Source organism: Triticum urartu, chromosome 2A (genome assembly GCF_056163025.1).
Source record: "Triticum urartu cultivar PI428250 chromosome 2A, HENAU_Tu73, whole genome shotgun sequence".
Lineage (NCBI taxonomy): Eukaryota > Viridiplantae > Streptophyta > Magnoliopsida > Poales > Poaceae > Triticum > Triticum urartu.
Window position 1 is genome coordinate 696178698 of NC_141874.1, and position 27972 is coordinate 696206669.

The 27972-nt window shown below is 42.0% G+C and overlaps 4 protein-coding genes across 4 annotated transcripts; 1 reads left to right on the forward strand and 3 right to left on the reverse strand.

Annotated features, from left to right (window-relative positions):
• Positions 1-770: 770 nt before the first annotated feature.
• On the reverse strand, positions 771-1685 carry LOC147986869 (uncharacterized). Its single transcript, XM_087542180.1, has one exon. The coding sequence runs from the start codon at positions 1683-1685 to the stop codon at positions 771-773; it is 915 nt and encodes a 304-aa protein (XP_087398306.1).
• A 7979-nt stretch (positions 1686-9664) lies between these two features.
• Positions 9665-13875, forward strand: LOC125530472 (S-(+)-linalool synthase, chloroplastic-like). Its single transcript, XM_087544981.1, has 7 exons — positions 9665-9952; positions 10855-11080; positions 11355-11727; positions 11932-12150; positions 12520-12661; positions 13182-13421; positions 13596-13875. Exons 1-7 carry the CDS (start codon positions 9770-9772, stop codon positions 13866-13868), a joined length of 1656 nt encoding a protein of 551 aa, XP_087401107.1. The 5' UTR covers positions 9665-9769; the 3' UTR covers positions 13869-13875.
• Positions 13876-14122: 247 nt separating this feature from the next.
• Positions 14123-16623, reverse strand: LOC125530473 (zinc finger BED domain-containing protein RICESLEEPER 2-like). The gene is made up of 2 exons (XM_048694864.2): positions 16221-16623; positions 14123-16132 (listed from the first exon to the last, which is right to left on the reverse strand). The coding sequence occupies exons 1-2, from the start codon at positions 16296-16298 to the stop codon at positions 14123-14125; spliced, it is 2088 nt and encodes a 695-aa protein (XP_048550821.2). The 5' UTR covers positions 16299-16623.
• A 1008-nt stretch (positions 16624-17631) lies between these two features.
• LOC125530474 (amino-terminal region of chorein) lies at positions 17632-24646 on the reverse strand. Its single transcript, XM_048694865.2, has 20 exons — positions 24366-24646; positions 24173-24261; positions 23643-23752; positions 23506-23560; positions 23071-23159; positions 22789-22855; positions 22645-22707; positions 22341-22511; positions 22146-22239; positions 21983-22062; positions 21795-21867; positions 21663-21706; positions 21452-21519; positions 21134-21219; positions 20875-21032; positions 19481-20792; positions 19019-19305; positions 18711-18929; positions 18464-18620; positions 17632-18263 (listed from the first exon to the last, which is right to left on the reverse strand). Exons 1-20 carry the CDS (start codon positions 24475-24477, stop codon positions 17962-17964), a joined length of 3636 nt encoding a protein of 1211 aa, XP_048550822.2. The 5' UTR covers positions 24478-24646; the 3' UTR covers positions 17632-17961.
• Between the last annotated feature and the right edge of the window lie 3326 nt (positions 24647-27972).

Sequence of the window (27972 nt, forward strand, 5' to 3'; positions counted from 1 at the left end):
CTGATCTCTTTGCTCCGTCGCTCACGATCTGATCTGTACTGTGAATAGAAAAGCCTATCTAATCTGTACTGTGAATAGAAAAGCCTAATTCATTGCTTCACGTAACGAACTAGTAGGTTAACACTATACTTATTTCTCTCATCGCAATTCCCATCTTGTATTAGTGTTGAAATTATACATTAGATTTTATTTGCTTTGTTTTTTTATTTGAGATGCTATCAAAAATTCATATCTCGTACGTGTCCTAGAAATTATCGTGATGCAAATTATCTTGTACGATGTCCTATTTGCGATGCAGAATTTTCCTATGTTCACTGTATATAGTATAGCTAATTTCTGAAATTGAAATTCCTAAACTATGAATAGAAAAGGAACTGCCAAACACCATTAAGATTAATTTGTTTTCTAAGTTGGTTACTTATAAAACTGAAATTCGTCAACTACGAAGAGAAAGAAAACAACTCCAAACACCATTAAAATTAATTTGTTTTCACGGCCGGTTTCTTCAAATTCTTGACATACTGAAATTGTTAATGAGATTGTTGTGCAAGTTCTTAACCTTATTCTTTATAATTATCTTTTGCATTGGATTTTTTCTATCTACTTGGCTTGGCCCCCCTATACTTAAATCCTGGCTCCGCCCTGAGCTGATCCTGCGGCGGGTAGGGTCTCGCCGTATCCTGATCAGCGGTACACTAGTACCAGGTACGAGAGCTTCTCTTTTTTTTTGAGCTAAAGCAATGCTTTATTGTACTTTAACGCTGCTTGTGCTAAAGCCAATCGCCTTGAGCACAAGCAGCCACAGGGGTTGGTACATCCGACTCCCACTCTATGTAGTGGTTTGGTTCATACATACGCCCAATGACGGCTAGTTCATGAGCTACCTGATTTGCACTATGCCGGCAAGCCGATATTACATGTTTGGAGAACCACAACTTGAGCTGGAGTTTCGAGTCCTCGATGACCGCAACATAAGGTGATGAATCAACCTTCTGTAGGTCCAGAGCATCAGCCAAAAGTTGGGAGTCAGTCTCAAAAACCACCCTTATCATGCCCAGATCAGTCGCCATGGCAATAGCCTGTGTCATCGCATGTGCTTCTGCCCCGAAGACATCACCAACGTTGTCTTGACAACCAGCTTGAACTGCAACGATATTTTCTTCTGTGTCTGTGGTAACTACGCCCCACCCAGCACGAGTTTCTTCCACCTGGAACGCTGCATCTGTGTTTATCTTGAGCATTGCATCAGGCGGAGGCTGCCACAACTTCCGGTGTTCCCCTTTTGCGGCTGGCTGCAAAACTTCTGCAAATTCCAGAGCATCAGCCCGAACCCTTCTGGCCAACTCTGACGCCACTACGGGAAGCTCACCCTCCCTGAGTTTGTTGCGGTTATTCCACCAGTGCCACCAGAGGGTGGCGATCGTAGTGCATTTGTTCTCATGCATTCCCCACAGCAGGTCCATCATCGCATGTACCGACGTTGTTGTCTCTAGTTTCATGCGCTCCGGTTCCATCGCTAGATCTCGCCATACCTCTTTAATCGACTTGCATTTGAGGAACAAATGTGCACCGTCTTCATTCACCCGGCCACAGAAAAGGCATTTGGTGTCCTGATGGTAACCGCGCGAGAACTTGGCCATCAAGAGACTATTCCTGTGTCCTCGAGGAATCGACCGCTCCGGCATATCGGGCACAAGAGGACCCCGTGCGCACGTAACCCACCAAGATTGAGAGAGAACATTCATGTGCCCTCGAGGCCGCAACGTGAGACCCCCCCTGCGGCGTATCAGGCCAGGGAACGTACCGGCGCACGTAGCAAACGTGCTCTCTGATGGTGACTCCGGTTGCGCGTACGCCGAACGAGACCCGTCGCTCACTCGCGCTGCGAGGTGAAACAGCTCCATCGGATGGTTGCTTGGCCACGAACAAACTGCAATATCAGCCGCAGGCTCTCAACCTACACAAGCTACCTAGATGCCGATAGCTCGAAAACGATATATTCAAAAATTCAAGTTTTTTTTAAAAAAAATTCAAAAACAAATCTGTGAAAACTTATACATATCCGCGGCGGCTCTGTAAAATTTTGTCAAAAAATATTATGATTTGCAGGCTGCACACAACACACACACACACACACACACACACACACACACACACACAAAATCCCAGCCCGACAACAAAAAAAGAGACCAATTTTCATGCATGTATTTGTTTTTTTTGTCTACACCACGTATGAAAGTAGAGTATATTGTTATGAAAGTTACCTTGAACGTGTTATATACTATGTATTTGTGTTTTTTTTTAAAAGAAATGTGACGTGGAAAATATGTTTTTCTAAAATGACCTCCAATTAGCCCGTCCTCATTTTACACTTTTTCCCGCACCTACACACATAAATCGTATGGTTGAGCTCTTGTTTTATTTTGGTTCTTCTATAATCAGCATTATCGTATGCATCTCGACGGGATGCCTCAATTGTTTCTGAACTTCCGTTTACTTTTTACAACTATGAGCTTCTGTATTTTTGTCTAGTGAAATTTCAAATGTTTTTTTCAACTACCAAGTTTGTTTTGATTAACATTGTTTGAGTTTCTCTAGGTGTTGCATCTAAACCATAAAAAATCATCAGGGACTTTATTTTATTTTAAATTTTTCATATTTTTCGTCCCCATACTCTTGGATTTGTGTTCCGCAAACTTTTCAGGCTTTCTCGTGTAATTATTTGTTTTATTCAGTGAACTTTGATTTGTTTTTCACGTGGCTTTTTGATACTTTTTTAAACACAAAGAGCTTGTTCATATTAATTTGAACTTCACACCATTTTTTCAATTATTATGAACCTCTTTTGTTTTAGCTTTGAATAATTAACTTCTCAGACCAGATTTAGAATATTATTTAAAATGATCATCGCCGTTTAAGAGCAGTTTTCTAAAATGCCAAAAATGATATCGAAACTTTTGTTGTTTGAACTCCTAAATGAACAGTGGACTACCCTGACTCAATAGTTTGAACTGCCCCGGGACTAGCACATAAACTTCTAGTAGCACACATTTTGGCTTTTGGCTTTTACTCTTGCACTCCATGTCCGTACTGCTTCGGTTAGTCTAAAAGTTTGAGTGTTTAGAGGTTTACCTAGTTGTATGTTTAAACTTTACATGTTTGAAAGTTTGAATTAAAGCATGCAATGTGAGATTGAAGTAGTTTGGATATTCATTTTCTTAAAAGGAGTTTGATGTTTTGGGTGCCCTATTTTAGAGCATCTCTTGGAGACGCTCTTTCTCATGCCCTAAAAGGCTTTTTTACCCTAAATTTTACAACAAGTTTTGATGCTCTATTATAGGACAACTATTAAAGATGCTCTAATCACCTGCATTGTCATGACTCATTCCCTCGGAAGAAAAAAATACATTGTCATGACTCGAGAGTACTAGGCAACAGCAACCCATCGAGAACTCACCCATCAGTAGACCTTTCCATACTCCACCGACAACCAAATTCTCTCCAAGAGGTAGTCAGGTTCTTTTGTTGTATAGCTACATGAGATGTCTTTATCAAAAAAGCTACATGAGACGTATGTATATAAATATATAATATACGCACATGTGTGGCTGTAGCAAGTTGCGGCTGCAGAGGGACAAAGCGTACGTGTGCACCATGATGCAATATTTGTCTTTTTTTAAGAAGAAGATATTTATCTTGTTCATCACAATCATACATACATACATGCATATGCACATCAGGGTGCTAAATATATCCATTTGAGCAACAAGTAATTCGAGGCAAAGGGCGTACGCACTAAACTAGATGCACTTAGAACAAGATGACATGCGTGAGGAAACTGAGTAAACTTAATGGACTTGTTGCTAGTAACTACTTCCCCCGTTTCAAAATAATTGAAGTTCTATGTTTATCTTATGAGATTCTTTATGAAACTTAATGGACTCGTTCCCTATATTTTTGTACTATTGAAATATAATTGAAGTTTGACTAACTATCAAGAAAAATATGGTAAGACTTGTACAAAACTAGATACATATAGTACAAAAATATATTTCATAAATAAATAATTTCATTAAACTAATTTGGTGTTCTAGATGTCAATATAAGTTTCTATAAGCTTGGTCAAATATAAACAAGTTTGACTTATGACAAACTCATAACTTCAATTACTGATCCAAACTCATAACTCCAATTATTGATCAATCATGAGGGCTGGTGTGTTATTTTTGTTTTCGGGACAAAAAAATAACAACGGTGGATGGTACAGTCCCAATTCACACAGCAGTCACTCACTGGAGTATGAATCGATGCAGCTTCAAGCCCTATTTGGATATTCGTTATTTTAAAGGAATTTAATGTTTTGGGTGCCCTATTTTAGAGCATCTCTTGGAGGCGCTCTTTCTCATGCCCTAAAAGGCTTTTTTACCCTAATTTTTACAACAACTTTTGATGCCCTATTATAGAACAACTATTGAAGATGCTCTAATCACTTGCATTGTCATGACTCGTTCCCTCGGAAGAAAAAAATACATTGTCATGACTCGAGAGTACTAGGCAACAGCAACCCATCGAGAACTCGCCCATCGGCAAACTTTTCCATACTCCACTGACAACCAAATTCTCTCCAAGGGGTACTCAGTTCTTTTGTTGTATAACTACATGAGACGTCTTTATCGAAAAAGCTACATGAGACGTACATATATAAATATACAATATACGCACATGTGTGGCCGTAGCAAGTTGCGACTGCAGAGGGACAAAGCGTAGTGTGCACCATGATGCAATATTTCTCTGTTTTTTTAAGCATAATCATACATACATACATGCATATGCACATCAGGATGCTAGATACATTCATTTGAGCAACGAGTAATTCGGGGCAAAGGGCGTACGTGCTAACTAGACGCGCTTATAACAAGATGACACGCGTGAGGAGACTGAGTAAACTTAATGGACTTGTTGCTAGTAACTACTTCCTCCATTTCAAAATAATTGAAGTTCTATGTTTATCTTATGAGATTCTTTATGAAACTTAATGGACTCGTTCCCTATATTTTTGTACTATATATATTTTGTACTATTGAAATATAATTGAAGTTTAACTAACTATGAAGAAAAATATGGTAAGACTTGTACAAAACTACATACATATAGTGCAAAAATATATTACATAAATAAATAATTTCATGAAACTAATTTGGTGTTCTAGATGTCAATATATGTTCCTATAGGCTTGGTCAAATATAAACGAGTTTGACTTATGACAAACTCATAACTCCTATTATTGATCAATCATGAGGGCTGGGGTGTTATTTTTGTTTTCGGGACAAAAAACAACAACTATGGATGGTACAGTCCCAATTCACACAGCAATCACTCACTGGAGTATGGATCGATGCAGCTTCAAGCTTCGAGAGTACTAGGCAATAGCAACCCATCGAGAACTCGCCCATCGGTAGACTTTTCCATACTCCACTGACAACCAAATTCTCTCCAAGAGGTACTCAGGTTCTTTTGTTGTATAGCTACATGAGATGTTTTTATCGAAAAAGCTACATGAGACATACATATATAAATATATCGAAAATGCTACATGAGACATACATATATAAATATATAATATGCGCACATGTGTGGATGTAGCAAGTTGCGACTGCAGAGGGACAAAGTGTACGTTTGAATTAAAGCATGCAATGTGAGATTGAAGTAGTTTGGATATTCATTTTCTTAAAAGGAGTTTGATGTTTTGGGTGCCCTATTTTAGAGCATCTCTTGGAGACGCTCTTTCTCATGCCCTAAAAGGCTTTTTTACCCTAAATTTTACAACAAGTTTTGATGCTCTATTATAGGACAACTATTAAAGATGCTCTAATCACCTGCATTGTCATGACTCATTCCCTCGGAAGAAAAAAATACATTGTCATGACTCGAGAGTACTAGGCAACAGACCCATCAGTAGACCTTTCCATACTCCACCGACAACCAAATTCTCTCCAAGAGGTAGTCAGGTTCTTTTGTTGTATAGCTACATGAGATGTCTTTATCAAAAAAGCTACATGAGACGTATGTATATAAATATATAATATACGCACATGTGTGGCTGTAGCAAGTTGCGGCTGCAGAGGGACAAAGCGTACGTGTGCACCATGATGCAATATTTGTCTTTTTTTAAGAAGAAGATATTTATCTTGTTCATCACAATCATACATACATACATGCATATGCACATCAGGGTGCTAAATATATCCATTTGAGCAACAAGTAATTCGAGGCAAAGGGCGTACGCGCTAAACTAGATGCACTTAGAACAAGATGACATGCGTGAGGAAACTGAGTAAACTTAATGGACTTGTTGCTAGTAACTACTTCCCCCGTTTCAAAATAATTGAAGTTCTATGTTTATCTTATGAGATTCTTTATGAAACTTAATGGACTCGTTCCCTATATTTTTGTACTATTGAAATATAATTGAAGTTTGACTAACTATCAAGAAAAATATGGTAAGACTTGTACAAAACTAGATACATATAGTACAAAAATATATTTCATAAATAAATAATTTCATTAAACTAATTTGGTGTTCTAGATGTCAATATAAGTTTCTATAAGCTTGGTCAAATATAAACAAGTTTGACTTATGACAAACTCATAACTTCAATTACTGATCCAAACTCATAACTCCAATTATTGATCAATCATGAGGGCTGGTGTGTTATTTTTGTTTTCGGGACAAAAAAATAACAACGGTGGATGGTACAGTCCCAATTCACACAGCAGTCACTCACTGGAGTATGAATCGATGCAGCTTCAAGCCCTATTTGGATATTCGTTATTTTAAAGGAATTTAATGTTTTGGGTGCCCTATTTTAGAGCATCTCTTGGAGGCGCTCTTTCTCATGCCCTAAAAGGCTTTTTTACCCTAATTTTTACAACAACTTTTGATGCCCTATTATAGAACAACTATTGAAGATGCTCTAATCACTTGCATTGTCATGACTCGTTCCCTCGGAAGAAAAAAATACATTGTCATGACTTGAGAGTACTAGGCAACAGCAACCCATCGAGAACTCGCCCATCGGCAAACTTTTCCATACTCCACTGACAACCAAATTCTCTCCAAGGGGTACTCAGTTCTTTTGTTGTATAACTACATGAGACGTCTTTATCGAAAAAGCTACATGAGACGTACATATATAAATATACAATATACGCACATGTGTGGCCGTAGCAAGTTGCGACTGCAGAGGGACAAAGCGTAGTGTGCACCATGATGCAATATTTCTCTGTTTTTTTAAGCATAATCATACATACATACATGCATATGCACATCAGGATGCTAGATACATTCATTTGAGCAACGAGTAATTCGGGGCAAAGGGCGTACGTGCTAACTAGACGCGCTTATAACAAGATGACACGCGTGAGGAGACTGAGTAAACTTAATGGACTTGTTGCTAGTAACTACTTCCTCCATTTCAAAATAATTGAAGTTCTATGTTTATCTTATGAGATTCTTTATGAAACTTAATGGACTCGTTCCCTATATTTTTGTACTATATATATTTTGTACTATTGAAATATAATTGAAGTTTAACTAACTACGAAGAAAAATATGGTAAGACTTGTACAAAACTACATACATATAGTGCAAAAATATATTACATAAATAAATAATTTCATGAAACTAATTTGGTGTTCTAGATGTCAATATATGTTCCTATAGGCTTGGTCAAATATAAACGAGTTTGACTTATGACAAACTCATAACTCCTATTATTGATCAATCATGAGGGCTGGGGTGTTATTTTTGTTTTCGGGACAAAAAACAACAACTATGGATGGTACAGTCCCAATTCACACAGCAATCACTCACTGGAGTATGGATCGATGCAGCTTCAAGCTTCGAGAGTACTAGGCAATAGCAACCCATCGAGAACTCGCCCATCGGTAGACTTTTCCATACTCCACTGACAACCAAATTCTCTCCAAGAGGTACTCAGGTTCTTTTGTTGTATAGCTACATGAGATGTTTTTATCGAAAAAGCTACATGAGACATACATATATAAATATATCGAAAATGCTACATGAGACATACATATATAAATATATAATATGCGCACATGTGTGGATGTAGCAAGTTGCGACTGCAGAGGGACAAAGTGTACGTGTGCACCATGATGCAATATTTGTCTGGTTTTTTTAAGCACAATCATACATGCATGCATGCATATGCACATCGGGGTGTTAGATACATTCATTTGAGCAACAAGTAATTCGGGGCAAAGGGCGTACGTGATAAACTAGACGCGCTTATAACAAGATGACATGCGTGAGAAGACTGAGTAAACTTAATGGACTTGTTGCTAGTAACTACTTCCTCCGTTTCAAAATAATTGAAGTTCTATGTTTATCTTATGAGATTCCTTATGAAACTTAATGGACTCGTTCCCTATATTTTTGTACTATATATATTTTGTACTATTGAAATATAACTGAAGTTTGACTAAGGCCCTGTTTGGTTCGGCTGTGGATTTCTAAAAGTAGCTGTGAAAAATCTGCTGTGGAAAAACAGCTATGGAAAATCTGATGTGAAAAAGATGTAGGTCATTTGGCAAACCAGTTGATACAACTTTTTCAGATTTTGGCCCGCAGCGGAATCAGATTTTGGAAAGCACGTCCTGGGCTGCTTCCGCTTTTGGTTCAGATTTTGGCAGCGGATTTCTAGAATCGGATTCTGCTGGGTTCGTCTTTTGGTTCAGATTCTGCTGCGCGGCAGCGGAATCCGTCGATAAAAGCTGAACCAAACAGGGCCTAAGTATCAAGAAAGATATGGTAAGACTTGTACAAAACTAGATACATATTACAAAAATATATTTCATAAATAAAGAATTTCATGAAACTAATTTGGTGTTCTAGATGTCAATATATGTCTCTATAGGCTTGATCAGATTTTAAAAAGATTGACTTATGACAAACTCATAACTTCAATTATTATTTTTGTTTTCGAGAAAAAACAACAACAACAACAACAACAACGATGGATGGTACAGTCCCAATTCACACATCAGTCACTCACTGGAGTATGGATCGATGCAGCTTCAAGCTCTCCCCCCCCCCCCCCCCCCCCCGATGGTACAGTCCCAATTCACACATCAGTTACTCACTGGAGTATGGATCGATGCAGCTTCAAGCCCAGCCCCCCCCCCCCATGGTACAGTCCCAATTCACACATCAGTTACTCACTGGAGTATGGATCGATGCAGCTTCAAGCCCAGCCCCACCTCCCCCCCCCCCCACCCCCGCGAAAGAAAGATATGGCAAGACCTGTACAAAACTAGATACATGCAGTACAAAAATATATTTCATAAATAAAGAATTTCATTAAACTAATTTGGTGTTCTAGATGGCTTGGTCAAATTTAAAAAAGATTGACTTATGACAAACTCGTAACTTCAATTATTGATCCATACTCATAACTTCATAACTCCAATTATTGATCAATCATGATGGCTGGGGTGTTATTTTTGTTTTTGGGAAAATAAACAACAACAACCATGGATGGTACAGTCCCAATACCCCCCCCCCCCCCCCCCCCCCCCCCCCGCCCCTATATAAACCTGGAGGCATGCATAGATAACTCATATCCTTCATCCGTCCATAAAGCATAGCTGCTGCACATGCTCATCTCCTATCATCCAGACTAGTAAGTTATCATCTGTACGTGACACGCCACACTTAGCTAGCCGACTACCATTCATTAAGAAACTGATGGCTGCTGCGCCTACCTTCTTCTCCTTCTGCTCCGTTAAGCCACTGCTCCATTCGGCTTCACCGGTGGCCGGGAATGCTGGCCAGACCAGTCGCAACCGTGGCTTCTTCCGCCCTTCGTCGGGGATATATCCTGGGTGGGAGCCTGCGTCTCATGAGCTGTTGCACGATTTTGACTTGCAGGTATAGATATTGTTGCGGTATAGTTCTTGGATCACAACAATTAGTATTAGTATTGCTTAACCGGTCACGTTGTACAAGCACGTGAGATACAGTCGTTTGCTTCTTTTTTTTTTACGTCCTCCATTTGGTTTATTAGTCTCACTCGTATTTTGACTCAAATTTTAATAATAGTTTTCAGCAACATATATGTCGTATGTCACAAAAATAATAGCACGGAACTTCTTGCAAGTATGAATCTAACAGTATAACATTTTGTGACATATAACTTATATTTTTTTAGTCAAATCATGGTCAAAATTCAACCTAAAATATGATTAAAATTAGCATGCATGTTTACCTCCGTTTTCTAGCTACCTTGGGGGTAGATTTCAAAGATAGTGCCGAGGCTAGCTCTTTCAGTTTCACCACGAATGTCTCGTTGTCAACATGAACGTCACATTCCACCAAAAGAATCTCCTAACCTCAAGCTAGCAATTCATGATTTTTTTTTCAAGATAACTTTTGTTTGTTTGTGTAACATCCTAGAGTGACACCTACTCCGGAACTGATGAGAAACAGAAGATGTGTACTTGATTCACAAATTATTGACATATTTTCTGAATGAGCACAATTTTTTATATGCATATGTCTTTGATTGTTAATTCTCATAATATGTTAATAGAATATAAACCTAAGGTATCATAAAAGTATTTTTATTGAAAAAACTAATTGTTGTAAGTGCTATCGCCTGGCCAACCTGAGTATTTTTTTTTCATATATTAATAGTCAAAGCTGGAGAAGTTTTGGTGCATGCTTTTTTTACAATGTCATCTACTTACGAATTGAGATAATATATGATATCTATTGCACTTTTGTAAATTATGTATTTTTTTTAAAGAAGTTTGCTCTTTGTGTGACACAAGGAAAGCCTAGCGAATGTTCAAGCGTTATTGCATCAACATCCGAAGAGTAGACGAGCCATGTTGACCACTGTTGATCACCTCAAGCGCCTCTGCATCGATCATTATTTCCAAGACGAGATCGACAATGTCATGGATGCATGTGTGGATCTCGTTCATAGTGATGATCTACTTGATGCAACCCTTTCACTGAGGCTAATGAGAGAAGCTGGATATTATGTTTCAGCAGGTAAGTAAAGGAAAATCTTAGTGTGTCATGTAAGATAAACACAATAATTTGGGAAGCTTCGGTACGATTTGGTCTATGAAATAAATTTTATGTGATAACTTTGCTGTAAAAGAAATCTTCATAGCCGAAGTCTAAAATAAATTCTAGCGTTTTCTTGTGGAGCATATAAGTACCTCCCTTATCCCGCAAAAAAAAGTATAATTACCTCCCTTGGGACGTATGTTGTCACTATGTATGACCTATGCCTAAAGACCCCTTCTCCACAACATGGCAGATGATGTTCTTCGGAAGTTCACAAATGATAATGGTGATTTCAACCATGGGCTCACCAAAGACATTAGAGGGATGTTGAGCTTGCAAGACATGTCATACCTCAACATGGGAGAATCATCACTGTACAAGGCAAATGAATTCTCAGCCAAGCACCTTAGACTTGCAATTAAGTATTTGGAGCCAAGCCTTGCAAGATATGTGAGGCGGTCACTAGACCATCCCTATCATGTGAGCCTGATGCAGTACAAGGCAAGGCACCATCTGAGTTACCTCCAGAACTTGCCCACTAGGAACACATCAATTGAGAATCTGGCACTTGCAGAGTTTCAGATTAAGAAGTTGCAGCATCAGAGAGAAATTAAAGAGGTTAAGAGGTATATATATAAACATAATAAACTACTCTTCTTCCATGATTAATTTTATTGAAGATGTTCAATATGTTCACTCTCTTGATAAGAGAGAAACGCTAGTAGAACTGTTGGCCCAATTTTATTAATTAGTATTTTTTTATTGCTCATGTATTCACTCAATTAATAGAGTGGTGGTTTTCACTATGTGAAAACTTCCTTTTCACACAGATGGTGGATGGATTTGGGATTGGCTAAAGAAATACCGGGTGCAAGGGACCAAGTACTTAAATGGTACATGTGGCCCATGGCTGTCCTTGAGGGTTTGTCCTTCTCTAGATATCGGATTGAGATCACAAAGATCATCTCCATGGTCTACATTGTGGATGACATCTTTGATCTTGTCGCCACACAGAATGAGCTCTCTCTTTTCAATGAGGCAATCAAAATGTGAGCATTGCATTGTTGTTCGCATAATAATTAAGATTAATTTATTTTAGGGAAGCAATATAGTCACCTTACTTTGTAAATAAATGACATATTATATATGTCCAACCGGATATTCAGACTTCTTTAAGATTAATTCGAAATAAATATTGCGTCTTTATGAGAAAGATCTTCATAGATTAATAGTTTTCTAATTATTTATTCTATAATCATACAATGAAGCGAAAACATTGCATATTAGAGATTGTTTATGCCCAAGATCACATCTACCTTGCTAATGGAATAAAAAACTCATGGATTAGTTAAGACCTTATACATGGTATAAAAGTGTATCTTATAGAAGTTTCACACACAAATTGCACATTTTGACAGGTGGGATCCTGCTGCTGCTGTTGATTCACTCCCGAGCTACATGATATCATGTTACAAGGCTCTTTACACTGTCACAAATGATATAGCCGCTATGGTTAGAAAAGAGCATGGACTGAACCCTATCACTCATCTCAAGCAAGCTGTATGTCTACTGGAATGATTCTTCATTTTTCTTTAATTTAATTTCCCCAAGGAGCTAAATATATTAACACTAATACCTCACATATTTATGTGTAGTATATAATTTGTGAGTAATCTCTCCTACTTCAAAAATACTCAAGTTTTTGTGTTACGTTCCTTTATTTCGTCTGCCCTCTCCCTCCCCACCCACACCTTCTCCATTTCCGGGTTTGACAATTTTCCCCATCGATTTTCCTTGAAAACCATCTCAACTGCACATGCCTTATTTGCTTATCAAATAAAATCATGTTTTCTTTGGCAAGCCAAAAACTACTGATTGAATTAGCGGCTAAAGTCCATTTTTGATAAGTAATCACATTAACACTAAAATGTCAAGTAAGTCACATTGATTGCACAGAAAGTTTTTGTGCCCTGTTACAATGCACGAGCCATTTAATTGCCTTATTGTATTCACAAAGAGAACATATAATAAAATAACACTAGAAGCATTCATCTTACCTTCCTTCATTTTACTCTTACAGTGGGCAGCTTTGTTTGATGGATTCATGATCGAGGGAAAATGGTTATATACTAATCAGGCCCCTACATCAGAGGACTACCTAAGAAACGGTATCGTCACTTCAGGAGCACCACTAGTATTCCTGCATCTTTTCTTCTTGCTAGGGCATGATTTTACAGAGGGCAACAATGACCGCATCCTTCGGATCATCTCCTGCACTGCAAAGATCATGAGGCTTTGGGACGACATGGGCAGCGCAAAGGTTATAACATACCAAGAACTTTATCACATAAGACTGCAGGATTAGCACTACCAATAATTGTACATGCATTCCACGCAAAAGAAAAATTGTACATGAATTAATTCAGTACATAGCCATGTGGGTGTGCATCCACATCAACATTGACCAAATTAGGCATGCCTTCACCCCATGCAGGATGAATCACAAGCAGGGCTCGACGGATCTTACAAGGAGTTGTACCACAGAGAAAATCCTCATGGTGACGCGGAGAAGCACATGCTGGACATGATCGCGAGTGAATGGCAGGATCTGAATAGGGAATGCTTCTCTGGGACAACATCAACACTATCGCATACCTTCATCCGGGCGTCACTCAACTTTGCAAGGATGGTCCGCGTCATGTATAGCTATGACGATGAGCAGAGGCTCCCCATCCTTGAGGATTACACCAGGATGTTGCTCTTCTGAATCATGCATGCTAGCACATAAAAATAGGTTGATAGTTGGTACAACCTTCTGCATTGCAATGGGGTTTTGTAGCCGTGACATATAAATAACAAATTTAAAAGGTAGCATCTAGTCAAACATGAAACTGAACAGCCTGACTGTGGAACTAGGCTACTAACGTTACATGAACATGCAAAAGTTCTACAAAAGATAGTTGCATCACGCTACTGGATCTATGATAGTTGCGTCGAGCGGCTTACAGAATCTTCGCCATTTCATCTCATCCAATCTCGAGAACAGACGAGCGCCTCAATCGTCCTGATGATCAGCGCACTATGGTGCTTCGGGATCACCGGCCCAGTGCTGCTGAATGCCGCTTCAGAGTGAACGGCAGATGCCGGCATGGCCAGGACGTCCCGCGCAATAGCTGCAAGAGTGGGGTACTTGGTGGCATGTTCCATCCACCATTTCAGAATGTCAAAATCATCCTCTCTTGGGACTAGGCCCTCCCCAAGGTAGTCATCAAGCTCTGAAGACATCTGACTACTGAGATGCTCATCCCAATCTTCCAATGAATCTTTATCATCTGCACTCCTGGAAACAACGGCGCCACTTGGCTGATCCATAGGTTTGTAGTATTCACTGAAGAGTTCCTGCACCGCACCGCGTATTTCGGATAAGTAGCTCGCTGAGCCTGCACCGTAAGCCTGTCGCAGACGGAATTCGATGAAGCTCATCTTGAATCTAGGGTCTAGAACAACAGGTACCGACAACCACACGTATGAGTTCTGCCAGTACTTGTCGAACGCGTGCTGCATCACCATGACCAATGTAGCAATTTCGACATTCTCATTTGATGCTTCTTCCTGCAGAACAGTCCTCACTTTCCATACCTCGCTAAAGTATATGTTTGCCGTCGGAGAGCTTGGGCCAGAAATCACTTCGATGGCACGATAAAACGTTCTCAAAATCTTGCAAATGGACTCAATAACTCCCATATCTTCTGGAGACAGCACTTCTTCATCAGGAAATAACTTCTTGAATTGCAGCAGAAGTTCAAGCCTAAAATAAAACTTGTGCCACCACTTGGCATCTTCCCGTGGACACTTGAAACTCATCTGTGAAATGACCTCCAGCAGCTTCTGCTGGGGCAATGGTGAAGATGCATGTGCCACAAAAAATTCCATTACTGCATCACCAATAAGGAGAAGTATGTCTGATTGTCCTTCGTCGACAACACTGTTTATCATGCTGTCCAAGCAAGCGATGTTGCATAGCTTGCCACTGATGGGAAGCCACTTCTTCTCCATGAGCATCGCCTTGAGCCTCGCGGTATTCGCATCGTTCTTGATTTCACCAACTGAAGTCAAGCTCAGGATCTTCTGATCAAGATTCCAATCTCTGATCGCATCCCATATGACATTGTAAGATCCACTTTCAGACTGTGGAACACAGGCCTCCTTGCAGTGTATGGTCCTTTCCAAATTAGTAGGTGAGCACCAATACATGCCAAACTTTATTATTCTTCTGTGAACTTTCCAGTCATCGCCAATGAAATGTGCTGTCAAACAGAGGTACTTTACCGTTGGCTCAGGTCCATCGTCAGTCCAGATGCTTGCTGACAGAGAGGCGCGCCGGGAGGTAAGCGCAATTTTATCCTTGGCATTCATCTTTTCCTTCTGAAATAGATCAAACAAATGTTCCTCCATATCACTATGGGAGACTGTGTTAGCCACAGGGTTGATGCTCTTGAAAATCCTTTTCATTTCTTGATGCTCCACAATTGACAAAGGATAACCATGGAGTATGATCATTTTGGCCACATCTTGATATGGTGACTCCTGACTAAACTTGCTGGCGCTCATATCATTCCCAATATTCATAGATGAGGACTTCTGTTTCTTCAGGCTTGGAACATCTGATGCTGGTAGGGATTGATGATCTGCCACCCCTTGAACAGGCCGACGGGTTGCGCCACTGGAGCTGCTACCATCTGTGAAGCAGGAATCCTTCTGTGGCCTCTCCGCCGCTTCCGGTTTGGCCGTGCAGGATTCCAGGTGCCGGCGCAGACAGCTATCTCCGTTGAAGCTGAAGAGGAAGTGGCAGCTCAGGCACTCTGCAAACTGGACCTTGTCGTCCAGAAAGATGGGCTCAAACTCATCCCAGACCATGGACTGAATCTGGTGCTTGTTTTTGAGTGACCCGTCAGCTCCAACGAATTCTGCCTCCACTTCTTCCATGCTGTCATCCTCCTTGTGTTGCTCATCAGAATGCTCCATATCTGCCTGCACAGTAAGAAAAATAATCCATATCAGTACAAGAAAGAAGCCACATTCAGTCTCCAAGAGGAGGCTCTGTCAGTACGTCACAGACCTTGGACCGTTTGTGGCGCTCTGCCTCCGCTTTCGTGCCGTCATCCTGCTCGTGCTGCTCATAAACATGATGCTCCATGGCTACACAGTAAAGAAAATAACATCCCACCTCCGTTCAGTACGAGAGAAGTGGCCACATTTCGGCCCAAGAAGAAACCGTTGTATCCGTACAAGAACAGACTTTTCGATTTAATACCCAACCAAAAATATACTCCTACCCTACTGAAGGACCAAAATAAATTCATACTACTTGTTACCTGCTCGCTACAAAGACTTGCTTCCAGATTCATTGTCCCCGTTTAAGTTCAAACCTAGACCATCGGTCGAGCGCGTATCAAAATGTGCAACCTAACCCTTACCACAATCCGAAGCATGACGCTGACCAGAACCCTTTGACAAACACAAATGTAACTAGCCCTTCCGTCCCATAATACCGGGGGGGGGGGGGGGGGGGGGGGGGGGGTAGAATCTAGTAGTAAGAATAGCACCCTTGTCTGTATAACACTATTGATGCACCGCAAGATGTTCTTGGTCAGAGTTAGTGGAGGATGCGGCAGAAAAGAGCGCCGGCTAACGAGCAAGGCCACGGGGTGCTGACCTGAACCGATCGCCGACTGTCGGCGTGCGCTCTCGCCGGACAACCGCCGCTCTCCTCCTCCTCGGCGAGCTCGCCGGGGGCGCTGGCAACCGGCAACCTTCCCTCCCTCGTTCGGTTTCAGAAATGGGCGGGCTCCGGCTCCCTCTTCCCTTCCCACGATTTAGCAGAGAGGCAACAACTGAACTGCTACCCTGAATACGTGGAGTAGTGGGCTGGCCCGTAGAAAATGCCGCCGCGGCATAGAAGCTGATTTTTCAGCTTTTTTTCCCCATTAAACATGGTTTTTTTTTCTGGCCGCCTGTTATGATCAGTAAATGGAATTTTTCGCTGTCATTTCTTTTCTTCTTCTAAAAAATGACTAGATAATATGCTCCCCTTTGGGCCATTTTACATTCCGGTTTCTGACTAAACACACCACTTACCAGCAGGGAATTCGGAACGACAAAAGAACCGAACAATGAATGCTTCCATGAAATTTGCTCTCAACTCGTCGTAATTTTCTTATTTCGTGATGAAGAACATCCGAAACTTTTTTGACCCGAACCGACAGGAGCTGTCATTGCATTATAGGAGAGGGACAACTGTACATTTTAGAGTTTACAGGGGAAGAAAGAAGAGGAAGCCTGGGCCACTGAACGTCGGAGGCTGATCAGTGGCCACAACTATGGACTACTCTCTGAATGCCTCCCTGAAGAGGCGAACATCATCAATCACCAACATGACAACTTGATCCAAAACTTTAACTATGCACACCGCAAAAACAATCTCCAGGCCTCCAGTGGATATATTAAGCAAAAATAAACAAAAGACCGGATGCGCCAAAACACTATGTGCATATCATCATACATACAAATAACAGTTCGATTCTTCCTAACGACTACTTTGATCACGCCGCTACATTTTATGCATCCTTCCAGCTACAAAATTTTCTGCTGCTGCTGTTGCTGCCCACCCTGACTTCCAGCTACAAAACATAATCCAGGAAACCCTTTATTCCACCCTTCCACCTTTATACCCCAAGGAACATGTAATAGATGTACACAAACAAAAGAATAATTTCGCAAAAAGCGCAGCATTAGCCGCTACCCACTTTTGTACCACTTTGCCCAGCCTGTACACTCCAAAGAAATGACACATTTACAGCTCAGATCAAAGTTCTCATTCTTGTCACCAGGGACTGCATGCTCTCTAGCTTGTCGGTCAGCTGCCGGATGTCCTCGGCACGGTTCTCATCTTCAGTGCTTGTTAGGGACGCGCATCTGGCCTTGGATTCTGAAATTTCGCTCTGTAGCGAAGCGATTGTCGCTTCCAGGGCCTCTTTCGACCCCGTAGTCGTGTTTGTATGAAACATTGGGGTCCTGGGGGTCCTAGGGGTGCTTACGCTGCCAAAACTGTTCTGCCTGCTGAACCTGCTAGGCGAGAAAATGTTGTCCATGCCTCCACTTCCTGCAGCAGCACAGCTTTGTAAGACACTTGCAACCTCATTTCTTGTTATAAAAAAGCACCCCAGGAAATAATGCAAAGCCTAGGGCATGTAAAGTAAACCCTCGGTTCCTAAATATAAGACGTTTTGGCAGCTCAATTCAAAGTTTTAAACTGCCAAAACATCTTACATTCAGAAACAGAGGCAGTAGTTCATTCCATACCTAGGTTCCTCAGCTGTTCGATGGTTCCCTGCCCAAGAGACTTATCAAGTTTAAGCAGACGGAGAATTCCAGCAGTGATCCTCCCCATTGCATCAGCTTCAGATCTGCAAATCATGGCAAGGTGCTCCAGCTCTTCTCTTTTTGCCACGGCCTCAATCTGCACGTTCAAATGGATATAAATAGTTGAGATAGTAACAGCGGCAAATTCCCAACAGTTTTTGACAAATATTGGAAGAAGTGTTCCTACCGGTTCTTTAACTGAAAACTTTACATTATCCATCATCCACTTGGCCTCCCCAGTATCATCTTCGCCAATGACCATGGTAGCTTCAACATCAACACCTTGGTCACCAATAGCACTTGAATTGTTCAATCCACTGCCTGACTGACTATTATTTAATTTTCCATTTCCAACAAGTTGATTTCTCAAGCGAGGTTTAATTGCCTGTAAACCTTCGATTCCAGCCTGCAGGTACCACCAAATATCTGCCAATTAGAATACAGACAAGGCGAGCACCAAATTGAAATACAAAAGTGCAGCTGTCATGGATATACCGTAAAACGCTCCACTGGAAATGCCTTCTTGTTCAACACCTTCTCTGCACCTCCCAAGTTAGGTCGGTCACTGCTTTTGCCTGACAAGTGCAGATTCCTGAATGTTGTATGCCAACATTTGTCTTCCCTACTAATAGGATCACCACTACGAGGGGAAGGCCAATCTCCTACTTCTTCTGTCCCTTCAAGTGCGAACAACCAGTTTCTTAACTCAACTGACACATCAAGATCATCTGGCACCCCCAGATCAAACTTCGAATTGCTGTCATTGTCTTCGGTTCTTGCTTCTGTAACATTAGGGGATAAGGGGATGAGAAACACTTTTCAAACAATGCAAGAAAAGAAACAAAGATTTTTATCCACCATCTGAAATAAGGACTTGAACATTTCACCATGTATTGTTTCAGTACTAATAGTAACTAAAGTAGAGCCTTTACTATCTAGAAAGTTGCAGATACTTGCCTTCCTTGTCGGTGACGTGAGATGGTTTGAACAGTTTCCCGAGTGGGCCAGAAGATAAATCCTTCAGGCCTCTCAAGAGGCCTTCCCCTGGACCACCATCAGGTCCAAGAATACCGAAACGATGCAGTAAAGACTCGGTATAACTCAGTCCACCTCCGAGACGGACACCAGATACCTTCGATGATACATTCAAGCTATGGCACTCCATATCCCTCATGTCATAAGGCATTACATGAGTGATGTTTATGTCAATGAATTGAGCACCTTTAGCATGGTGCTTGCTCCGATGGTCAACCCAAAACACCGGTCTCATCTTGGGATGCCCATTTTCACATACCACAACGTTATGTTCACCCATCACGGCAGTGCCATTCTCATGGATTGTAGCACTTTCTCCTTCCAAACAGTTTACTGAGACAGTTCTCCACATCACGTTAGTTGTGACTGCAAAGGCACCACCTAGAGTGCGATGAGAAACTTTCAGGTAGAGATCCTCTCCACCAAACTGAACCAAGGGCATATGTATGTCTCCCGCTGACAAATGTTCCAAGAAATTGAGCTGGAGACTATTCATAGTTAAGCTCACAGCTGTATCACTGGGAAGTTTTTTCTGAAGATTGTCAACTGAAGGCTCACTATCTTTGCCAGACTTGTTACCTTTACTAACCTTTGAAATTCGTTCTCCAACTTGTCCAAAGTAGCCATAGAGGCCTAAGACAAAAAACAACTGCTCAACTGAAGTGTTGGAGATGAACTGTTGGAAAGCAACACCAATTCTCACAACCCCCTCTGGGGGTGGCAAATCACACAGAGGGCTACCATCTGCGGTAACCATAGCTGCCTCAAATCGAATGTCATCTAATTCAATACATTTCAACACATTTGGAGAGGGATCCCTCACTACTCTCTGTCCATTTGAAGTACTAGAGGTTTCAAGCGAGAGGCTTAGATGAGAAGCTCTACTAACCCACTTCCTCTGGCTGGCATCAACAGGTTGATATTCCCAAAGAAGGAAGCAAGCTGGATCTTTGTCAAGGTTTAGCAGTGAACAGTTTGCTGATGGTGACTCGCAGAAGTGTAGGTCCTCTACATGAAGTCTTGCTCCTGAAAATGATGACTGGGAGTAAGCGGTCTTGGTTCCACTGCACCTTGCAATTTCTTCAGCATCTAACGGAACAGATAGATCGAACTCTTTGAGAGAAAACGACAGGCTGTTAATTGAGGAATCAGCAACTGTGGCACTGTGATTGGGCACAACTCCATCAGCTAAGAATGAGGCAATTCTTAAGCAGGATTGTTCCTGAAGGGTCACCTAAAATGCAAATTACAGGCAATATTTAATCAAACAGAAAAGTTGAACATTATGTTTCACTGTCAATGTTAAGAAGACACACCATAAGAGGCTGGCATGTGATGACTGTTTTCGAAGCAAACTTTGGAGGTGATGGAGAAGGAGTGGTCTGGAGACAATAAAGGGAAAACAAAGGAATTCCAGCAGCGAATTCCAAGAACTGATTCCCAAATGGATAGATAGGAGGACAGAAATTTTGACCTGATAATAAAGTAACATATAATAGATTAGGCCCAGAGATGGTTGATAACTTGATATGATACAAGCAGTAGTACAAAAGCGAAGGCATAATCAGTATTCACCAAAATCAGGGATAGGCAAGGGTTCTTGTGGAACAGCTTGCATAGATGGTTGTATCAATGTGCATGGAGGACGAGAAAATGTGTCCCTGTGTTGAAATAATATTCATACATGAGACCCAGCAAAGGTGAGTATTATATCCATAGCTTGAATAAAATCTCTATCACTGTTATATCAGAAGTTAACATTACCAAAGTAACATAAGCAGTGCATAGATATAAATTGTACTGGATTCCCGTCTAATATAACAGAGTAAGTAAATTACTATAAACTTCATGACTTGCATAGTTTAGTCACTATAAACAGGGTACCTATCTTACCTCAGAAACAACCCAGCAACCTTTATGCAAGACAAGTTTTTTGAACTCTCCCCGTCTGAAATGCTAGCCTTTAAAAATAATGAGAAAAACAGTTGTCATCATGTCACTAGATAACTACGATACAAAAAAAAATCTCTGACAAGGAAGTATAAATAATGATGTAATTAGCAAAGCGTACAGTACTCGATAGATTGACAAGCTAAAAAAGTACCCGTGAGAAGAACAGCGATTGCATTAGAAGTTCAAGCTGAAACTCTGTCGACGCAAATAAAATTTTAACGAGAAAGTCAGTGTAGATGTCTATAAATAACATACTGGAAGTTGATTGGTTGCTAGTCCTTACCAGCATCTTTAATGCAAAGGAATATGTGATCTACAATAAAGGATACCAAGGAAGATCCTGCTGCTTCTGCATGCTGTTCAAAATAGGAGAAGGAAAAGAGTAAGAATGCAAAGAATATCAATATGTGATATGTCTGATAATCCTACTACAAAGAATGCAGTCATAATAAATACATGAGAGAAACAAACCTGTTGAGACTTTGGGTCCAAATCTCCTCTATTTAAGCACGCAGATACCCCAGTCATGAATCGAAGAAACGCCCGTAAACCTGACAAAATGCGTTTTCAGGTGTGACTGATACAAACAAGAACTGAACGAAAAGCTAAAGCTTTAATATCAATAACCATTTACCAGGTTCACTTAAAGCAGGACAGAGAGCTTCAGTAACATGCAGCTGAACCTCCAGGCCAAGTGGGTTGTTCTGCTCCGTTCGTTGCAGAGTTATCTGATGTTCGACAAAATTTATAAGCCAAGCCAAGACAGGCAGAACTTCCAACATCAACTAACAAATTCTCAAAGTTGACAAATCATATTCCAGACACTCACATTAGCCTCCCCTGATATTCCTTCCAAAAACCTTTCGCCGCCAAAGAACATTCGCTTTGCACCATCATCATCTCGTTTGTTATCTTGACTGCTTGAAGAGTTAAATCGTGCATCGGCAAACATGTCAGGATGGGGTAAAAGATCAACTGACAGTGACCGCCATTCCAATTTCTGTGAATTTGGACAGAAAATATGGGAGATCAGAAATTGCGTTTAGTATGTCCTCATTCATTATGTCCCAGTACATTAGGTAACAACACAAGAAGACATTAATTTGCTGGGATAAACTAGGAGAGTATCAAACCTTGAAAACATAAATAAATCCTGTGCTGTTGGAGAAATCCCTTGCTTCTTTCAAATTTACAGCCTGTATAAATGATATTTCAATCAGGTGGCCGAAAACGACGATTTTACATGTTCAAGTGCAACATTAATCTAGCAAGAATACCTGCCATTTTTCGTTTGTTGTGTACAGTACGAGATCACGAAATGTGATAGCAGCTAGCGGAGGTGACCTGAAAAGAAATTAGAAATTAAAATCGCTGTCCGTGCACGTTGAACAATGCATCCAGTTTACTCACGGAACAAATAATAGGAAAAAAAAAACAGAATACGCAATAAGTCACCAGAAAAGGCCTAAATGTCATTTCAAGACAGAAGAAAAAGGTTAACCACCATTTTTCATCAGCAAAAGAAGAACTGAATATGCAGACAAGTAATCAGAACATACCATGTTGCATCTCCTTGCCGGCGAGCACCTCCATGTGTTTCCAATAGCAGGTTCACGATACCTACTTGTACAGTCATGCCATCTGCAATCTAAGCCCGGTATAGCATATTAAACCCACTTGTATTTCAGATTTTGTAAGGGCAAATTGCTTGATAAATTTGCATGCGATCCATAGTACAGAAACAGTTGTATATACAATTATAAAACTACCATTATTACTAAAACAAAAGGGCACACAAAGGAAAAACCAAACCATAAAGCAGAAACACAAAGCCTAGAAAGATTAAATTTAGTTACAACGGATAACATGAACTACCTTGATGATTTTTACAGGTATAATCATCATTTAACAGAAGCAGCTCTGAGTGGCCTTACAGATAAAGGTTTTGAATATGTATGTACTGACTACTGAACATCAAGTGCAATGAAGCCAACCTTGTCAGCATATCCATATCCGGTGCTTTTAGTTGGTGCTGTTGATGACGCATTGCTAATAAATGAGTTGAGAAAAGAACATCAGTTATTGAATGGTCATATGATGGCAGAAAATCACAAGCCAGAAGAATTATAACCTGGTAGGGCTGGAAAGATTTTCTGAATCGTCCTTCTCTACAAGCACGAGATCAAGTTTGTCAATGTTGACCACAATTGGCTCCACTTGCACATTTGACACCGATGGCAGCTGTAATGATAACAAAAAATAATCTAACTGTGAGACCTGAAAATACACCGCCAATTGTGATACAGAACTACCCATGACCATAAGGTTGATGTTGACTGCAAGCAACAGACTTCACTGGAATGTCACAAGAAGTGTGAGACCACCCATCTATAAGTTACAGAATTATGGCTACAGGGAAGAAATTAACAAGAGCCACAGTTTCCTGCCAATGCCAAACAGAGTAGTGACAGAATTAACATCTGAGTCTAAATTTCTGACCCGCGACTAGAATTTAGAACAATGACAGTCGAATCCGCAGATTCACCATGATTTCTAGCACCGACAGACACAAGAGCACCAACTTGATAGCATTATCAGCAATAATTCACCACAATCGGCCCATTGACAGTGAGACCCAAACAAGTGATGAGGCGCCCATACCGTGATCTGGAGCTTCCCGACCCGCGCGCGTTCGACGGTGAGCGCCGGAGGCAGGCCCAGGCTGGCGTGCAGCGCGTCGCCATTGATATCTGCATCTCCCCAAAATCACGCCAAAACCGACAGAAAAAAGGTTAGCACCGACGGCAGGAACGAAATTGGCATCCGCGAGGAGGGTTTGAGCGAGGGATCCGACCGAGGTTGGAGAGCTCGGCGGTGCGGCCGTTGAGCTTGAACTGGTCGCGGGTGAAGGACTTGAGCCAGTACTTGAGCGTGTACTCCAGCGCCCGCGCTATGATCGACTCCATGGACGCCCCCGCCCTCCGGGGGACCTTCCGGGGCGGCGCCGGGCGGAGGGTGGCGGTGCGCCGGTGTCGGTGGCGGTGGCGGGCGTGCCGCCGGATCGGAGCCGAGATTCCGGCGGGATGGAGAAGAGGGGGGAGGGGGACAGGGTAGGGGCCGGGGGGAGGTGGAAGGAGGGGTGAAAGGAAGTGGTGGGCCCTTTTAGGGTCTGCTCTGTGAGAGTGAGAGTTCCTTTTGGCTTAAGCTTTTGTGATTAACATTAATTTTTCTCTGCTTCTGTGTGAGCTTGCCACTGGAGCACTGTGTTTGTCTTGATGCTATTTTTGTGCTTCAATTAAAATTTTCTCTTTTTTTTCGGTTTGCTTTTGATTTTTTTGTGTGTGTGTGTGTGTGCAAGCGTGTGATTGACAGTTTGACGCATTTGCAAAGGGTGATTCCTTGCTTGGGTTCTATTTTGGGTGTGCTTTAAGGTTGGCATAATGGCATTAACTTGTAGCTGCTTTTGGGATCAATGCTCAATGTATGCGTCTTAGTAGTAGTACTCTTGAGTATCTACCGCGGATTAGTACCAGTGACTTTGTTTAAGGCCTGCTGATCCGCGTTCTTAATTTAAAGATTTGAGAGGGGGAAATCAACTCCGAACATTTTGGATATGACAAGTTTAGTGACACGCGGTGGCAACTTTAGTTTTCAAGCATGGCAATTTTCTTTTCGGATGACAACCTTAGTTGTAAAACAATGTCAGGGCCGGAGTGCTTCGTGTCACACGTGTGTCACTTAGAGCATCTACAGCCGAACGCCCCAAATCCGCCTCAAACGCTTGGGCGGATGGTCCGGTCATGAAAAAACGATCCAAACGGACTCCTCAAAGTGGCCTCAAACATGGGCCGGATATGCGTGCGCCCGGGTGCATCCGTCACGTTGGATTGTTGATGGGGTCCCACACGGAATCGCCTAGAAACCCAGTGATCCGACAGACGTCTCCTCGGTGGGGGGAGGGGGGATGAACGTCGCGTGGCGCCGCTCCGAGTCGCCGCTCGAGGACAAGTCGGCTATTTAAGTCGGCTGGCGTCCCACAACCCTAGCCAACATCCACCTCCTCCCTCTCGGCGCCGCCAGCCCAAGCCCATCCACCTCCTCTCTCTCGTTCCGCAGCTCTTCCCACGCTCTCCGTCCTCACCATGGTTCGGCAAAAGATAACCATGTATGCTATGCTCATGCCGGGGCACTGATACTAGATCAAGTAGGAGATCCAGGCAAGACACGTCGCTCATATCGCTGCCAGGCTGCCTCCGGAATCGTCGGAGCTGTTGAAGAAGGAGCAGGCGGAGGAGGAGGAGAGAAAGGAACAACAACCGGCTTCGATGGAGGTGGTGAATCTGGAGGAGGATGAGGCAGAGCAACCAGAGTAGGAACATGGAGGGCGACGAAGCAAAGTTCGTAGGCGCCCAACCGACCGAGATGGCGGAGCAGCATGCCATCTTAGAGTCCATACAGGATGAAGCCTATGTGGAGGCCAACCGCCAGTTCATCTGGCAGAAAACGGGCGGCGACTGACACGCTCTTCGATGAGGTCGAAGCGGAGATGGATGAGGAGGCCAACGCGGAGGAGCCGGAGCTGCGGCTGCCGCTCATGTACCAGAGCCGGGCACGAAGATAGTGGGCATATCGGACGAGGATTAGGGTAGTCGATCTACGTAGTACGTGGATTTTATCCATTGCATGCTTTTGTATGGATTTAAGATTTCTAGTATGAGGTATTTGAATGCAAATGAGCAAATTTGATACGTGACCGGTCAGTGTCCACAGGCGTTTCAGGGTCTGATTTGCTGTCGGAGTTCTTATCATTTGGGTTTTTAGTGGTACTGTATTAGTTTACTAACTTAAGAGGGAGTACTGTACTACGTACATTGGTAATAATTGTATTATTTATTTACTTCTTCCTATCCATATTACTTACCGTTCAAACGGATGTTTTTATATGTTTAATACATCCGTCTGAGCCACAAATAATAGATCGGACGAAGTATATTTTTTTCGAGTTATATTTTTAAATACATTTGTAACAAGTTAAAGTCGGTGTTTCTTGGGAAAAAAAATTAAAGTCGGTGCATGTTTTTTGGGGGTTGATAATTGTCCATGTTCAAAAATGGATAGTGGACATGAGGATATTACTTATTACTCCCTCTGTCCTAAAATTCTTGTCTCAAATTTGTCTAGATACGGATGTATGCAAATCTAAGACAAGAATTTTAGGACGTAGGAAGTGCTTTGCTTATTAATTAACCAGCTGTCATTTCCCCGGCTGTACTAAAACAAAAGTAGGGACCAAGCCGACATGCGACGGAGGGACACCTCAATTTCAACATCTCATGATCTAGCCGTACCTTTTTATCCCCTTTCACACGTCCAAGCCACTCTTCGTTCCCATGGTGGTACACATTTTAAATTCCGACGCTGCCCCCACAAAAGCGATGAGCAGCTAATAAGCCCATGTTACTGTACCGCTAGTACAATCCAAGATCCAAGCAGAAGTTACCCATCAAACCTTCAAGATAAAGCGAGGTAATTCTCCAAGCAACTGCACGGGAAAAGGAGCCGGGCTCTGCCGTACTGTCCAAGCGTCAATGGCTGCCGCTATCTTGCCTTGCTTGCTTGATGAAGCTTCTTCGTCTCGTGGTGAAGGCAGGCTGCTATCTTGCCTCGGGATTGCTGAAGACGAATTAACCGACTAGGTTAACTGTGGGAGGGTTTAATAGTGCGTAGTAGTTGATGATCACTTCTATTTGGATCAACTGCTGTCACTCAGCGCAACATGGTCCAGCAGATGGATGGATCTGGGGGTGGGAAGTCGTGGGCTTTTGTTCCCAGTGGGAACCCATTTGGCTCTTGGACGGCAGTGGCCAGTGGGGCCAAGGAGTGCTGTAGCACGTGCGAGTTTTGTACTACCAAACCAAAGTTTATTATTATTCACAATCAGCCACCCACACACACACTCTTGAAGCAGAGAATTAGGGCATCTCCGATGGTGACCAGCAAAATTCTCTCTCGCATCCCTCTATGGGTAAGGGACCAGTCCGGAGACGCGGATGCAGGAGACAACCACCCAATGTTGTTCGCATACATTTTAAACCGCATTTCAACAGACTAGCTGAAATGCAAACGCGAGTGATTTTCATATAAATCGAAATACATTCATTATAATCTGGACATTTTTCATATAAATCGAATGAAATTCATTACATTTTCGATAATTTTAACTAAATCCTAATCTAAATGATCATCGGCAACCGTTCCCCACGTCCCGCCATGAGCCCCGATAACGGAAGCTTCGGCTCTCGCCTTCTCTGGTTCCACCTCGGCACTCCTCAGCTCTGTCTCCACAGCCTCCGCCACCGTAGCATGAGCGACTATTCGACTGACGATTTTCAGCGGGCCAAGCTTGGCTTCACCGGGAGGGGAAGAATGGTGGCCTTCTTGGGACCCGAGCGACGCGACCT

Coding starts and splice junctions, on each gene's coding strand:
- LOC125530472 (XM_087544981.1), top strand. CDS start 9,770: ATGGCTGCTGCGCCTACCTTCTTCTCCTTCTGCTCCGTTAAGCCACTG. Junction 11,728..11,931: donor GAAATTAAAGAGGTTAAGAG/GTATATATATAA, acceptor CTTTTCACACAG/ATGGTGGATGGATTTGGGAT. Junction 12,662..13,181: donor TCACTCATCTCAAGCAAGCT/GTATGTCTACTG, acceptor TTACTCTTACAG/TGGGCAGCTTTGTTTGATGG.
- LOC147986869 (XM_087542180.1), bottom strand. CDS start 1,685: ATGCCGGAGCGGTCGATTCCTCGAGGACACAGGAATAGTCTCTTGATG.
- LOC125530474 (XM_048694865.2), bottom strand. CDS start 24,477: ATGGAGTCGATCATAGCGCGGGCGCTGGAGTACACGCTCAAGTACTGG. Junction 22,856..23,070: donor CGGCAAGGAGATGCAACATG/GTATGTTCTGAT, acceptor ATTTCTTTTCAG/GTCACCTCCGCTAGCTGCTA. Junction 22,512..22,644: donor GATTTATTTATGTTTTCAAG/GTTTGATACTCT, acceptor CCAAATTCACAG/AAATTGGAATGGCGGTCACT.
- LOC125530473 (XM_048694864.2), bottom strand. CDS start 16,298: ATGGAGCATCATGTTTATGAGCAGCACGAGCAGGATGACGGCACGAAA. Junction 16,133..16,220: donor AGCGCCACAAACGGTCCAAG/GTCTGTGACGTA, acceptor CTTACTGTGCAG/GCAGATATGGAGCATTCTGA.